The sequence below is a fragment of the Anarhichas minor genome, unplaced genomic scaffold (assembly GCF_050575085.1).
Source record: "Anarhichas minor isolate MPS153535 unplaced genomic scaffold, ASM5057508v1 ptg000025l, whole genome shotgun sequence".
Classification (NCBI taxonomy): Eukaryota; Metazoa; Chordata; class Actinopteri; order Perciformes; family Anarhichadidae; genus Anarhichas; species Anarhichas minor.
Genome location: NW_027466471.1, coordinates 5,201,481 through 5,217,768, shown reverse-complemented (window position 1 = coordinate 5,217,768; position 16,288 = coordinate 5,201,481). Strand labels below are relative to the sequence as shown.

At 42.6% G+C, this 16,288-nt stretch overlaps 3 protein-coding genes across 3 annotated transcripts; all 3 read left to right on the top strand.

Annotated features, from left to right (window-relative positions):
• Positions 1-1,115: 1,115 nt before the first annotated feature.
• On the top strand, positions 1,116-4,348 carry LOC142957353 (uncharacterized). Its single transcript, XM_076099117.1, has 3 exons — positions 1,116-1,319; positions 2,624-2,625; positions 3,500-4,348. Exons 1-3 carry the CDS (start codon positions 1,116-1,118, stop codon positions 4,176-4,178), a joined length of 885 nt encoding a protein of 294 aa, XP_075955232.1. The 3' UTR covers positions 4,179-4,348.
• Positions 4,349-7,509: 3,161 nt separating this feature from the next.
• On the top strand, positions 7,510-8,397 carry LOC142957673 (uncharacterized). The gene has a single exon (XM_076099624.1). The coding sequence runs from the start codon at positions 7,510-7,512 to the stop codon at positions 8,395-8,397; it is 888 nt and encodes a 295-aa protein (XP_075955739.1).
• A 3,836-nt stretch (positions 8,398-12,233) lies between these two features.
• Positions 12,234-13,124, top strand: LOC142957672 (uncharacterized). Its single transcript, XM_076099623.1, has one exon. It carries the CDS (start codon positions 12,234-12,236, stop codon positions 13,122-13,124), a length of 891 nt encoding a protein of 296 aa, XP_075955738.1.
• The last annotated feature ends 3,164 nt before the right edge of the window (positions 13,125-16,288 follow it).

Below are 16,288 nucleotides of genomic sequence, written 5' to 3'. Positions count from 1 at the left end.
GTGATCATGTGAACAGACACAAACTTATCAAAAGTCTCTCCAGCTGTTAAAGCCGACTGACAGCTGATCCAGCTGTGATCATCAGCCACCGTCATCAGAAACAGACGTCGCTTCACGTCATGCAACTGAGGAAAGGACGTCTCATGTATCTGAAAACATATTTCCTCGTTCCTCTCTCCTCCCATGGTTTCCTCCATGCATCCCTGGTTGGAGGGACTAAGATGCAAGGAAAGGACGCAAGTGAGGGAAACGGGGATGCAATTAAGAGACTTGAGAAGTACCCATAGCCACTAAAAATCTCGATATGCTTGGCACAACCCACATGTCTAAATTCATTGGTCCAGTTGACTGAATGCTGGCCATTTAGTCCCAGAACCTCCCAGAGACGCCATTTTCACACGGGCAGACAGCAGGACGGAGGGTCTATATTCTGGCGCGGATTTGAATGGATTAGCTGCGTTTTTCCTCACGAAAATCACCAAAAGGTACGCTGAGTTCCAATTATTTTTCTGTGGAGTGGTACTGTTGTTCGTTGGCTTTGTTTATGTAACTTTTGAACGGTTTTACGTAGTGGAATTTGAACAGCGCCAATCGACGCGGGGTGGAAACGTAGTCCTTTGTCATGTATCCATCCGCCATGATCGCTGCCAGCTTTGTGATGAGAGATGCAAACGGTGAGCATAGTTGGCCGATCTTTGGCGAAAAATACGTGATATTGTGGTAAATCTTCTAGATATGATATTAGTTCATATATAATTGTGTTTGCAGTGTGTAAAATGGCTGGTATGATGATTTTGCCCAGACTTTTGTTGTTAATTCGGTATATAATATGTGTGGAGGATTAATTATATTTGTTTATGAAAAGTGCATTCTACGACACGGTACCACACTAAACGGTCTCGCTCAAACCCCAAATGGGGCTCGGTCGGGCTAAAGGGGTGATTAAAATGAGCTTAAATGTCTGTCATTATTTAAAAAGTGTAAGCTTAAACATTGATATTAAAATTGAGATGAGGTCATGCCTCATGGGGTGAAAAAACAGTTCAGTTCACATGGGCAGTGGCTTCACAACCAGCTATAAAAGGACGTTAAATACAAAACGCATTTTTGGAACAATGCTCCTCCCCAATATCACAGACTCTGGAGGAGTTCCTCTCTCGGTGAACTTCGACAGTCCTGAGGATTTTCTCATTTTTGGTTTTCACATCGTCTTTGCTACAACCGTCGTTCTGCTAGCCGGTCCCGTGGTCGTCGCCATCTTGGCCACCAGAGCCCTCCGCCTCCAGAACCGGTTAATTTTCATGCTGAACACCAGTATTGCTGACACTCTGGTCGGGGTTTCTGTGTATTATCTCGGTCTGTTCGATGTCAGCGAGAGATATCCGTCCAGAAATGGAACTCGCAACTTGGTACCGTCTCTCCTCCGGGTGAACGTGATGACATTTCTATTCGCACAGTTTGACCGGTACTCGATATCACTCATTCACCTGTCTGTAACAGACTTACCTGTATATTTGCTTTGTATGGTATTTTACTATGCTTTATATTCAACACAGTCTCGCGGCAGTTCGTAAGTTTGTCACAAAATGCAATATACTAAAAAGCATGTTTTTTTCCAGAGCCAAATTGCTTTACATAAGTAAAGTTAGGTTTAGGCAACAAAACAACTGAGTTAGGTTTTGGAAAATTCATCATAGATATCAAAACGAACATAACCGTCACGAATGTTATGTTTGGGCAACAAAACCACACAGTTAGGTTTAGAAAGACCTACCGATAGATTTAATCATTAGCTTTCTAGCCTGTTTGACACTGGCACACTACTAAACTCAGTTTTTATAAACAATCCCCAAATTCAGCTTATAACAGGTTAATACCAAAAACATGACTCTGTTCGTTCATTAAAGTGACTTTAGCTCACACAGAAAGGTACCCGATGGCCTTTTAGTTTAGCTAGCAGAATGTTTTTGATTTTCAGCTAAGATCAAATTCAATGTATTTGTATGTTACAGCTACAAGTAAGGATTTTCTCTGTAGTGTAATACTATTGTCTTATTAACAGGGTTTATGGTCAGTTTACTTGTTGGAAATATGAAAATCGGTTGAAGTCAAAACCGCCTCTCTGTTGCGTACACAGCGTTCGTGACAGTCTTCCTAAACCTAACTGTGTGGTTTAGTTGCCCAAACATAATGTTTGTGACGGTCTTCCTAAACCTAACTGTGGTTTTGTTGCCCAGACCTAACACTGATGATGGTCTTTCTAAACCACACAGTTAGGTTTAGAAAGACCTTTGTAACATTGCTCAAAGTGTCTTCATTCAGACAGCAGACTTTTTTTAAAGGTGTTTTAGTGACTTCACTGCTTTAGTATCAACCCCTGTACGTTAATATAGTGTTTGAGGAAACTTCCGTGAACCAAAAGCATTAAACTTCTTTATGGCCTATTTATGAGAGAAGCGTATAGTTTGGATTCACTAGATGGTATTGCATTGAATATAAACTGAATTGGAATCCAAAATGTACAGGTTGTACTTATTTCATGCAAGACCAGTGATCACTGCAATCAGCAGGGCAAGGCCTTTTTGGCCTTACAGTGAAAACATATTACCATAACTCCCTCTAGTGGTTGAAACACGCATCGGCTTTAGTCCGATATTGTAGGTTGAAAGTTCTCATAGCTCGAACGATTTAATGACTTACAAGCGGACAGCCGTTAATGTAGTAAAGCAATACAAATTTTTACGAATTACGAAGAGGCCCTCGAGTGACCCGCGCTTATTTATTTTGGAAACGTTATCTACATTTGTTTTGCAAAATGCAACTGTAATAAAAGACAATACTGTTTGTCTTTGTGTTCGTACGAAGTTATTTGTGTTTTTATGACAGAAACGAGAACTTTACCTTTGATGAAATACGTCAACTCATTAGTTCATAATTTAAGGTTACAGATTACAGATTTATGGGGAAAGTGAAGGCATCGAATAAAAGTGATTAAAACATTGCTGAGTCATTCTATAAACATCAGACTTCAAGATGAAATCAGATTATATGGAAGCGGGCCGCACCGAACCACTGAAAGAGTGTTATGGAAACCACAGGACGCACTAACAAGCCACCAAGCTGATCATCTTGTTAGTTGGTTTTCACCATTAACAAACACCCGTGGGACTTGTCGCGATTCAGCCTCATATTTTCTGCCTGTATGTCTGACATGCGTCTTCCCTTTGGAGGTTTAAAACGCTTAAATTCAGAGCATCGCTCGTCTTTAAAAGCGACCAGTCGTCTCCGTCTTCTGGCGGAGCGCCAGGATGCTTCTCAACGGCACCATCTCTCTGTCGGTGGACTTCGACACCTCGGAGGACTACCTTATCTTCGCCTTCCACATCCTATTCGCCACGAGCACCGTGCTGATCGCTGGCTCGGTGGTGGTCGGCATCTCCTCCACGCGCTCCCTGCGGGGCCAGAACCGCTTCGTGTTCATGCTGAACACGAGCGTCAGCGACACGCTGACCGGCTTCTCGGTCTACTACCTCGGCCTCTTCGACGTCCAAGAGGGCTACCCGTCCAGAAACGGGACGTACTATATCCTGCCCTCGTTCCTCGGCGTCAACGTGCTGACCTTCCTCTTCGCCCAGTTCGACCGCTACTTCGCCGTGTGCTACCCGTTCTTTTACAACCGTTACGTCACGAGAGCCGCGATCATCGGCATCTGCGTGTTCTGCTGGATCTACACGTACTCCATCCTCACCGTGCAGAACATGGTGCCCATCTCGAAGGCGGCTCAGATAAACGCGTTCCTCGTGATGACCCTGCAGATCATAGTTTTCGTCAAATTGCTGATGACGGTCAAGCTGTACATCATAGCCAGGAGCCACCTGGTGAGGGAGGCGCCGAGCGCGGAGCGCGAAAACAAGAAGGAGTCGCTGCGCATCATCGTGTTCGTGGTCATCTGCTTCCTGGCCCTGTGGTGTCCGTCCTTCGTCAATATAATCGTGAGGCAGCTGACGCGGAAAGGCCTGAGGTTCAGGAACGAGGCCACCAATCTGTTCGCCAGCATGGCGCGCCTTAACGCGCTCGTGACCCCGGCTGTGTACATCTGGGGCAGCCCGGCGCTGCGGGAGGCCGTGTGGAGGACGGTGTGGCGGAGGGTGTGCCCCTGCCGCCGGAGGGCGAGGTGAGAGAGACAGTCGTGTCTGCGGGGTTTAGCTGCAACCAGCGCGTTACGCACCGTGTTGAATGAAAGGTCTATTTGTTCTGTTTGTCCAATTGTATTATGCAAGACACTAACGTTAACTGTCTCTGTCCACCACCCTGTCCCTCTTTTTTTCAGAATTGGCTTTCACTTTGATGGCGTGACGGAACGTTGATAACGAAGCAGCCATCATCATAAGGAGAAGGGGTTAAATGGCCAAATCGCGCGGCCGACGTGAGAATGGCTCTCTTTCATCCCGTTTTTAAAAAATGACTGAAACAGAAAACGAACCCTTTTGCGTGATTGATACAGGTGTGATAACAAAGGTGAAGATGGGTTTTTTGGGGGTTGAAGTGAGACCAATGAGTGCCGCATATTTGAGGTAATCCATGACCGTTTGGGGCTAAGAACACTTATTTCTGACATTTTTATTTGGAAACGATGTTTTTTTTGTTATAAGAAACACACCTGTTATATTTGTCATAAACGCTTTCAACAGGATACAATTAAACTTGTGGATACATTTAATCCATAATACCATAATATAACAGACGGGATTTTTTTTACCAACCAGGAGAAAGTGAAATCTGAGCAATATTAAAATGTTTTAACCGGACCCACTCCTTCCCTTCAGGCAGGTTCATGTGTCTTTGTGGAGGCCTCTGGTTACCGACAATGTGCATGTAAACATGACTGTACTGAAATAATATGTTCAGCTGTGATTAAGGCTCAGGCGTACTTCTGCTTCCCTGTGGCTCAGCTGGAGCGTTTGGAATATTCTATAGGTGCGTCGTGACCGCTGTCCACGGTGCTGATCCCGGATCAGGGAGCATTCCCGAATGTTTGGAACCGCAGTGGCTGAAGTTTTCTTGGTTTATTCTGTTTGGTCACATTCTGGACTTGTGTCATTCCGTCCCTGCATAGCAATGGCGGTTGTGTCGTCTCTATCTGTGCGCGAGCCCTTCTCTCATGGAAGTGGAAAAACGTCGCGGAGCAAAATCTGCTGCGCGCGACAGACAAAAGGTTGGTTGAACCAACAACTTTAAGGGGAAAATCTACTTGGTTTTGAATTGTGGAGTGTTTAGACTTGACAGATTCGTTCGTTTCAGTCGCTGTAGCTCTGCAGGTTATGTGAACACAACTGTATTTGAAACACATTACGCATTCAATGACCTGTTAAATGTATTGTTACAGACAAACGAGCGAACTGAACGGCAGCATTACGGGCCTTTTTCCACGGCAGGTATTTCCATTTTCAGGGCCATGGTATTGTGCTGGCTTGTGGATTTTTTTTTTTGGCCTACCCTGTCTCCTTCAAAAAATACGTCCATATGCTACTCATTTACAGCTCATTTACAACATCAAAGTTCTGTAGGAGAAAACGTTATGTCGCCCGGATTAGTATTTGTGGTCAATGTGACGAAACGCTGTTAATTAACAACAAGTTGCAAAATGTTGATATAGATTCAGCAAAAAGCAACAGATCTTAATTTGTGTGCATTATCGAATGGTCAATTGGATGGTTTATGATAATGATTTGTGTGCGGTACATGTTGCACTTAATAATAACAATAATGATAATTATCTGCACAATAATAACTCCTCTGCACAAATATTTCTCCTTAACAGCGATTTACTGCACTTCATTTGGTAATTCATTCAAATATATGAATTATTATTCAGTCAATTATTATTAAACAAATAAATAATCACAATGATCATTTATGCAGCCTGTCCGTTTTACAAAGGTGTGGCTAATCTGTGTCCTAGAAATAAGTTTTATACCAATTTTTTTCCCAACTTGTAGATAAACCTGCTGCCTGGATGTGTTCAGGCAACGTTTTTCGAGCAAATTCAGATACACACATCGTGCTGGACCTAAAATTGACAATTTTTCAGTTAAAAGTTCTAATTACTGTCTTTGCTTTCATATCTATTATTTTTTTATTTTGTTTTATATGTCTTACATCTTGTTTTTTTTCATTTTACAAAGTGAACCAAAACACAACGAGAAAGATCTTGGGTATATAGATAATAAAGAGTAAATATTAAACCAAATTCAAACCATACCTCATGCTAAGTTATTCAACTCGCCTTGGTGTATAATATGTGCTCAACTTGCTGGTTAGTCCGTCACCCTATATATCATCTTTGTAACATACAGTTATATAAATAAAGTTATTAGTATTATTATTATTATGGCATGCTGCGGTTGCGTGGTGGCTGAACGGCCCTGATGAAGGTCATGAAGAGGGTCAAAGTTGAAGGTGCTAAGCTATGACCAAGTCATATGTCCCAATCTTTGAATGCTGCTCAAATTATGAGCAGTGCGTATACTTTGGAAAGGCATCTGCAGTGCTAGTGCATGTTGTTTGGGAACACTCAGCAGCTATGACTTTAAAGTACCACATCCATCAACCATCAGTGACTGGGAGGATGAGATATGAAAGTCACACGAGACACATTTTTGGTGTCTCTTGGTGACTCCACTACGAGGAACTACAAAAGTACCAAAGCATACACTCAGCATACAGAATGACATGGCGACGGTGTTTGTGTGATTACTCTCACTGCCGGAACTCTGCATTGAGTTGAAATTTCAACCAAACTGTCTGCTATAGTTAGCGAGATAGCTGGTTAGTTAGTAACCAAATGAATGGTTCTTGACTTAATTAATTATTGTCGGAGAGTCATTTCAAAAACACCGGGGACCGACAGCAGCTCCTCACAGCTCCAAAAAACTTCACCGTACATTTCCAAACTTATTATTATCAAATTCTTTGGATAAACAGATCACATGCTGGGAATCTAAGTTGATATTTTTTCCCCTAAGAAAGTATTCAAAAGTTTGTTTCTGTTGTTGTTTTTTGCAGGTAAAGCATGATAGAGATGGCGACTGTAAGCAAAAGGTAACATTCTTCTCTAAAATGGAAGTAACATTAGAAAATGACGCAATGCACCCTACTTCAGGCAAAAGATACGGTGAATATGTTGCAAATCCCTTAATCGGTATGTTTAATCAAGTTACCACACAGCAAATGTGGGAGCAAGTAGCACAGAAAAACTGTAGAGGGGAGGAATGGGGGCAGGGGGGTCAAAGGGCAGCAGCTTATGGTTTTCTGCAGCAGCGGGTATATAGGGCATACTTAAAATGAGCTTAAATGTCTGTCATTATTTTAAAAGTTTAAGCTTAAACATTGATATGGAAAGTGAGATGAGGTCATGCCTCATGGGATAAAAAACAGTTCAGTTCACATGGGCGTGGCTTCACAACCAGCTATAAAAGGACGTTAAATACAAAACGCATTTTTGGAACAATGCTCCTCCCCAACATCACAGACTCTGGAGGAGTTCCTCTCTCGGTGAACTTCGACAGTCCTGAGGATTTTCTCATTTTTGGTTTTCACATCGTCTTCGCCACAACCGTGGTTCTGGTAGCCGGTCCCGTGGTCGTCGCCATCTTGGCCACCAGAGCCCTCCGCCTCCAGAACCGGTTCATTTTCATGCTGAACACCAGTATTGCTGACACTCTGGTCGGGGTTTCTGTGTATTATCTCGGTCTGTTCGATGTTCAGGAGGGATATCCGTCCAGAAATGGAACTCGCAACATGTTACCTTCTCTCCTCGGGGTGAACGTGATGACATTTCTATTCGCACAGTTTGACCGGTACTTTGCCGTTTGTCATCCGTTCATCTACACGCGCTATATAACCCGGTGGGTGGTTATCTCTGCAAACGTCTATTGTTGGTTTCACGTATATAGTCAGTCGATCGTTTTAAGTTTTGTGCCACTTTCCAAAGCGTTACAGCTGTATGTTTTCAGTATTATATTCTTACAAATCATCGTGCTCACCAAAGTGGTCATGACCGTCAAACTGTTCGTGGTCGCCAGATTCCAGCTCGACAAAGAGCCTCCCGGCGCCGACAAAGAGAGCAAGAAGGAATCGTTGAGGATTATTATTTTCGTCGTCGTAAGCTTCTTGGTGTTGTGGTGCCCCTCTTTTTTAAACATCATCATCAGATTTGTGTTAGGAAGAGGGCTGACGTTTAGGAACGAGGCCACTAATCTGTTCGCCATCATGGCTCGCTTCAACGCGGTGTGCACGCCGTCCGTGTACATCTGGGGGAGTCCGTCTCTGAGGGAAGCCCTGGTCAGGACTGTGTGGGGCAGAGTGTGTCCGAGATGTAGACGGAGGTATAGGTGAAATGGCCTCATACTGCAGGGGTTATATGAATAGAAAATGAAATAAAAGTGAACTGTAATAAACTGTAGTTTGTTGTGGTATATCATTGCCATTATTTTATTGTATTTCATTGTATTTCTTTTTTATAAGATATTTGAAAGGACTAAAATACAATATGAAGTATTTAGTAGTATATTGCTGTTAAGGAGGAACATTTGTGAAGAGAATTAAGTTGGAGTAAAAAGTTGCAGTGAGAAGCCGAGCCAAGCTGTAACATCCAATAATTTGCTGCTGGACCGCTTTACCTCATTTTCATACAAATAAAAATACAAAACATTTTTTTAAACGCAATTAGTATTATACTGTTCTGTTGTGGTCCAGCCTGACTATGAGAGAGTCGAAACACTTTTTTTCCGGACTGCAAATGAATACTGACCGTTTTTGAACGAGGCCATTGTGGACAGCTCCTGGTGCTGAATGTATGTCTGACGAATAACCAACGAATTTTAAAAAGTGAATTTCAGTCAAACCTCTTTTGTTTGAAATACAGTTTGAAGTCCACCGCGATGAAAGAGACCCAACAGAGTCTCGTGCTGTCCGCTTTGCCCCCTAGTCTAAACTTTACGGAGGACTGACATGTTGATGGATCCGCAGCCTCTGCGTAGTTCCGCGTCAGAGCGCAGGACCGTTTCGCACAGCCGGCTGATACAGACCTACAGGGTTTGGCCCCAGCTGGCAATCCACTGGCTGGCTACTCTATGTCCTTATGGAAGGCCCTGTTTACTGTACACAGCTTACCTGTTCTCCTAGGAGATAGCTTTAGATAGAAGCGTAAAACAATGCGTCCTATTAACATAGTCATTGGTGACCACGCAACATCTCGTTGTAATGCACAGTGGGCAACTGTGAACGGTCACACCAACAGTACAATAATTATTTCATAAGAGCATAACAGGCTAAGATAAATAAGTAAGACTAATAAACCAGGATAAATAGTACGCTATGTGTGAAGCGCCAATTTGACAGAATGAATCACGTCTGGAGTTAGTATACAGACAGCTTCCGAGCCACTGTCACCCACTAATACCGGACCATGGTCAGCGGTGTGGCCCTGACGCTGATGGTCGAGGATGCGGTCGAGCACCGCGGACATCTCCGCTGCCGCTGACAGCCGAATGTTCAGGACCCCAGTCAGCTCCGTATTGTTGTGGACAACAGTTTCTCCCCTACAGGGAGGACCACGATGGTTGTGGTGGTAAGAGGCTCAACTTTAAGTGTAAAGATCATTTAACTTCTGAGTTTTTTTATATTATTGTTTGAAAGGAAACTTATTCAAAAATAAAAAGGGGAAAGACAGTTCTGATCAGTCTCCACGACCATTGTCTCCTCCTACACTGATCCAATCACCACGGAAAAGGTACAGTCTGTTTGCACTCTAAAAAAAACGATATTAAACGTGGCAGGCTAATTTAGTCGCAGGTCAGGTTGAGCTGCTTCCACCGCTCATTTCCGTCATGATCAGAGTTTTTCTGTCTGTGTCCTTTGACAGTCCAGGGCAGGGGTCTTCAACGTTTTTCACGCCAAGGACCCCCAAACTGATAGAGAGATGGAGCAGGGACCCCCGACTATATATATTGTATAAAATTGTGTTTTATATTATACTGGGCCTAATAACATGTATAAGCATACCTCTTTATTGTGCATTCAAGCTATTCAAATAATACACAGGTTCATATATTCATGTTGTTATTTTAAACATGTGGAAGGTACAGTGAGTAGGGTGGCCGTGCCACTGCCATTTATAAACACACCTTGTCAACTGATACCAATGCCAATATCAACATTGTCTGTCAATTGCATGATAATCATGCATACAAGCTATTCAAATTGATGTTTTCATTTTAAACATAAATGTGGAAACGAAAATGAGTGATGGCCTATTAGTGCCACTGCCATGCATAAACATACCTGTTATATTGCATACAATACTGAAGTATTAAAATAATGGACAGATTCATGTTTAGAAAAAAATTAAAAAATATTTATTTTTTATCTTTTTTAAATTGTCTTATCAACCACAAATTTCGCAGACCCGCTGCAGTACCTCCGCGGACCCCCTAAGGGTCGCGGACCCCCTGTTGAAGACCTCTGGTCCAGGGGACTATTTTCTCTTTGTGTTTCACATCCGGGGCAAGCGCCATAGTGTTGTGTAGTGTGTTGTGCCTGCATCAGCTCGCAAGTGTACGTTGGAATTTTTGCCTAAAATCTGAATTAAAAAACAAACAAACTATTTGACCACGTATCTTTTGAGCTGTACCCCAGGAGAGTAGGCTGTAAGTTCTTATACTACAATCATCCAAGGTTTTTGATAATGTGGTTATAGGCTTAAATGCAATGTAATATGACATATTAATGATGCAAAGAACACACTTTTAATAAAGAAAGTGGATATATTGTTAATTTCGGGTTGAGCGTAATAATAGTAATAATAATAATGATATTTATAATAACATAATAATAACCATTGTTAATAGTTATTATAGTTATTATTATATTATTATTATATAATATGAATAACTATTATTATTATTATGATTGTAATTATGTATTATATATATACATAGTATATTTATCAAAAGATAAGGAACATTTATGCAGAGACTGTAACATTCATCTTTGCTGATTATTTACTCTTGAATTCATAGTTCAACATCACTTGACCTTGTTTCCATTGTCATATTCCAAAGACAATCAAAAATGCAAAAAATATTTAATTTTCAAACGCCTACTGCATCACTCTGTCGTCATACTGAATGAATACTGAACGTTTTCTCCAGGCCTCGTTAAAACGATGGAGCATTATTCGTAAATTTACTGTACTGATACATAGAGCCCATATAATCCAACATTACCATATTACAGTAACCAATGGATTTAATGTGATGACGGCAGTACTGCGCGTTGTGCAGTGACAGGTTGATTGACACGCGATCCTTGTGTACAGCTCCTGGTGCTGAAATCTAATACTGACAAAGAACAGATACAAAAAAAAGTGTATTTAAGTGAAACGTCTCTTGTTTGAAACAGAGTTTGAAGTCCAGAGCGACATTTGAAGACATTATACGTCCTACAATCACAAATGATGTCCAGGTTCAAAACTCAGCATGGTTATTCCAGATTTACAGTGTCATGTGAACATTAACGGTGCAACACCGCGATAGGTACGAGGGAAGACGATGTAAAGTTAGGGAATCGGTGGGTAAAAGTCTGAAAACGTGTGGGTATGTTAAACTAACAGTAGCTTAACATTACAGAGTACATTATGACCTATATCATATATCAGAACAACGTATTATCTTCATTATGAAGTATCGGGATGAGGACCTATTAATGGGAGTTCGAGTCCAGTGAGCCTTTTTTTTAGTCGACTTATTCTTATTATTATTGTGGTTAATGTTATTATCATCATCATCATATATTGTTGTTGTTGTTATTGTTGTTATTATTATTCCTTTTTCAGTCGCAGTTTGTTTAGGTTTAGGAAACAAAACTACTTGGTTAGGTTGAGTAAAAATACACATATTGGGCCAGATATACATAATACAATATCCACGTGTAACTCGGGTGCAAATGTTGTTTGGCTTCTGGCACATGGGTCCCATTAGCATCTGCCTTCAACTAAATGATCTTGGCTGCATGTTAAAAGGAGAACGAGAAAAGAAAGACGGAAAAAACGAGACTTTAGAGTTGCAGCATCTCAAGAGATCACGAGATCAAGGCCAGTGACTTTCACAGCTCGGCAGGTCCTCGCGTATAAAATAAAAGGTAGCGCTTAAGCGCTGTTTGCGCATTTAATGATGCTCCCCTCCAACACCACCGACTCTGCGACAGGAGGAGGAGTTCCTCTCTCGGTGAACTTCGACAGTCCTGAGGATTTTCTCATTTTTGGTTTTCACATCGTCTTCGCCACAACCGTGGTTCTGGTAGCCGGTCCCGTGGTCGTCGCCATCTTGGCCACCAGAGCCCTCCGCCTCCAGAACCGGTTCATTTTCATGCTGAACACCAGTATTGCTGACACTCTGGTCGGGATTTCTGTGTATTATCTCGGTCTGTTCGATGTTCAGGAGGGATATCCGTCCAGAAATGGAACTCGCAACATGTTACCGTCTCTCCTCGGGGTGAACGTGATGACATTTCTATTCGCACAGTTTGACAGGTACTTTGCCGTTTGTCATCCGTTCATCTACACGCGCTATATAACCCGGCGGGTGGTTATCTCTGCAAACGTCTTTTGTTGGCTTCTGGTCTACGTCCAAACGATCATCACGAGTTGTTTGCCACTTTCCAAAGCATTCCAGATATACGTGTACGGCATTGTCAGCTTACAAATCATCGTGCTCACCAAAGTGGTCATGACCGTCAAACTGTTCGTGGTCGCCAGATTCCAGCTCGACAAAGAGCCTCCCGGCGCCGACAAAGAGAGCAAGAAGGAATCGTTGAGGATTATTATTTTCGTCATCGTAAGCTTCTTGGTGTTGTGGTGCCCCTCTTTTTTAAACATCATCATCAGATTTGTGTTAGGAAGAGGGCTGGCGTTTAGGAACGAGGCCACCAATCTGTTCGCCATCATGGCTCGCTTCAACGCGGTGTGCACGCCGTCCGTGTACATCTGGGGGAGTCCGTCTCTGAGGGAAGCCCTGGTCAGGACTGTGTGGGGCAGAGTGTGTCCGAGATGTAGATGGAGGTAATGGGGGGGGGGGGGGGGACACTGTGCGGAACCGCACGCAAAATGCACTATAATGTTCAACTTGTTTTTATCTGTGATTTGATTTAGTTGCAGCCATTGCTCCTTATTGTACGTCTTTCTTTAGAGTCGGCTCCTGTCACGGGAAGGAAAATACCAACAAGTGATGGAAATAAGAACCAGAGGCCTCCATTCAGCATGTTATTCTCATCTACTTCAACTGTCTTCTTTGTTTTGCTCTCTCTCTCTCTGTCTTTGAATAATTTCGATTGAAAACATACAGCCTATACTCAAACTACAGTCAAAAAGTGTATTATGCAAACGCTATATTCTGCAATGTTTCCATATTTTCATTCATTTTTTTTTCATTTTATCCACACCAGAGGCAAACAAATTAAAAAAGGAATTTCAGACAAAGTGGGAAATATGAAAGATTTCAATTTGAAATAGATTAAAATAATTTGCTCTCATGATGTGTAGATGGGTTTAGATGACAGCCAGGCTCCAGGTGATATCTGCTCAGATGAACATGACCAATGAACAACTCGGTGTAGTGAGATAATGAGCTTTAGCTGAAAGAAAATGATGTTGTTGTTTTTTTATCACTGATGCTTCCGTTGTGTTTTCGGCCGTGGTAAACTCCCTGCAGCTTCATTTGCTGCTTTCAGCGGTGTCGCTGTCCGCTGCTGTGGTGCTGAATCGCAGCTATAGGCCTATTTTTTTACGGCTGCAACCTGCAAACCTGTCTCCTAAAAATGACGTTCCCCCAAAACTAAAATGCATTCTCAATTAGGTTTGACTAGAAACGTATTTTCTCCCTTTTCTCCCTGATTACGTTTGTGTTTGACGTATTACAAATACGTTTCTAATCAACATTTTAACACTTTAACCTTTTTTTCCCTCTCCACCACCGCCTCTCCTTCGCACTATTACGCGGTCAGAATACTACCACAACACGCAGCCTGTCTCCGGCAGAAATGTGCACATCCACGCCTGGGAACAACACCGAATTGTCGGCCGAGATACCACCAAAACACGCCGCCTGTCTCCAGCAGAAACGCGCTCATCCAGGCCGAGCAACGAGGAACATTAAGCGGCTACAATACCTCCACAAAGGCCCGCGGGTAAAATCCGTGACTAACCGTGACTCTCGGGTTAGGTTTGGGTGGGGACGTGGCTTCCTAGTGGAAGTTATGGTTAGGGTTAGGGCAGGGTTAGATAGATACAAATAAATAAAATATACCTCCACAACACCCCACCACTCTCGGCTCATTCCTCCCCAGCAACGAGGCACATCACCCGGCCACAATACCTCCAGAACGTCCCCCGGGTGAAATCCGGGACTTGGTTTTATGGTTCCGAGTTTCGGGCGCTCACCCGTTGGTGCCGGAGGCGCAGTCTCCACCCACCCCCGCCGCGAGGCACCCCGTCGTCAGGTCCATCAGGCCGCGGGGCAACAACTCGTGGTGGCGAGGCACATCACAGAAAAATAATAAAGACTAGAGTATGGCAAAGATATGTTGATTTGAAACGTATTTGGAATACGTCGAACACAAACGTAAGCAGGGAGAAAATACGTTTATCGTCAAACGTAATTGAGAATGCATTTTTGTTTTGGGGGAACGTAATTTTTAGGAGACAGGGCTGATTTTTTTAAACACAGTATAGTAATGCAGTTTTTAGGCTGCTGTTAGGAGGAGGGGCTGACGTTTGGGAACGAGGCCGCCGATCTGTGAAAGCCACGGTGAGGACTGTGCGCATGGGCAGAGCGTGCCCAAGAGGTAAGAGGTTCAACGGCCGGGACTGCAACGACGATGTCATTCTTTTCTCTCAGCAGTAAAGTTGCCATGCATGGAGTTGAGTCGGCTTGACACCTGTCGGTGAGGGGACGCGGCAAAGGAAGGAGTTGTGAAGATCCAGTGTGAGTCCAAAAAGATGAGTTAACCGAGGACTCCGTCAGCAGCTGTAGTGCAATAATTAGTTGATGAACGGACTGTATGAAGATGACTAAATAAAGACATGAACAAGAGTTAATCTGCAAAGAGCTCAATATCATTTAACGTCATTTCCACCATATTCCGAAGACAGTAAAATAAGTCAAAACTATTAAAAAATGCCAGCTGTATCGCTCTTCATATATACTGCTCTGTTGAGGGCGACTCTGGGATATTCAAACTATTTTTTATCAGCCTCCAAATGAATTAATTTACCTCAGGCTTCATCCACACGTTTCAGCACCGTTCTTAACTTTAATACAGATACTGTGACGCAGAGAGCCCACGTGAACCCCAATCAAACCGACCTCATTACCACATAACAGTCACCCGTATACCTTTTTAATGGGACGACGGTATCACTTTTGCCTCGTGCTGTGCCAGATGCCAGGCCGATTGGCACGAGGTCATTGTGGACAGCTCCCGGTGTTGAAGTTGCGTCGAAAAACAGATCAAATAAAGAGTACAAGTTAATTTAAATAAAACATACCTCGTTTGAAATAGAGTTTGAAGTCCACAACGATATCTAAAAGAAGAAACAGATTAAACGTCCCACAAACACAAATGATGACGAGGTTCAATTATTTACCATCAGATTAGCTGGCATTGGCAGATTAGATTAACACTGTTGTCCATTAGTCTCAATATTTTATTTTGTACATGTTTTAATTGGTTATGTCACTGTGTTCAATGACGTCTCTGGTGAAAAATAAAACATCCCTGCATTTTGAACTTTAAGAGGAGGAGAACTTATGGAGGCTGTTGCTTCCTCCTGCTTAAAGAGACCACACAGCTCCATGAACTATTAATGCACGAATGTAAGGCATTCTATTCAGAAGTGTATACACTGTATCAGGTTCAGTTAGCTTAGAAACATATTTCAACACTAGCGAATGTCTTATATTCAGCTGAGTAAAAGCCCAACGTTGCTGCACGTGAGGGTGAAAAAAAAGACAAAGCAAAAGTTCTGAGCAGGACTTCTGCACGTGGCTCGTGTTAAAAGGGGGAAAAACAATATTAGATTTAATCTTGAGGACTCTTCTTGATAATAGTCCCTTTGCTCAAATTTAGTTGTATGAAAGTAATTAACTCAGTTGTGTTAAGAAATTGCCAGAAAGCAAATGTTGGAGCAGGTTTGAGAGAGAAACACTGTACAGAAGAGAAAGAGACTCTA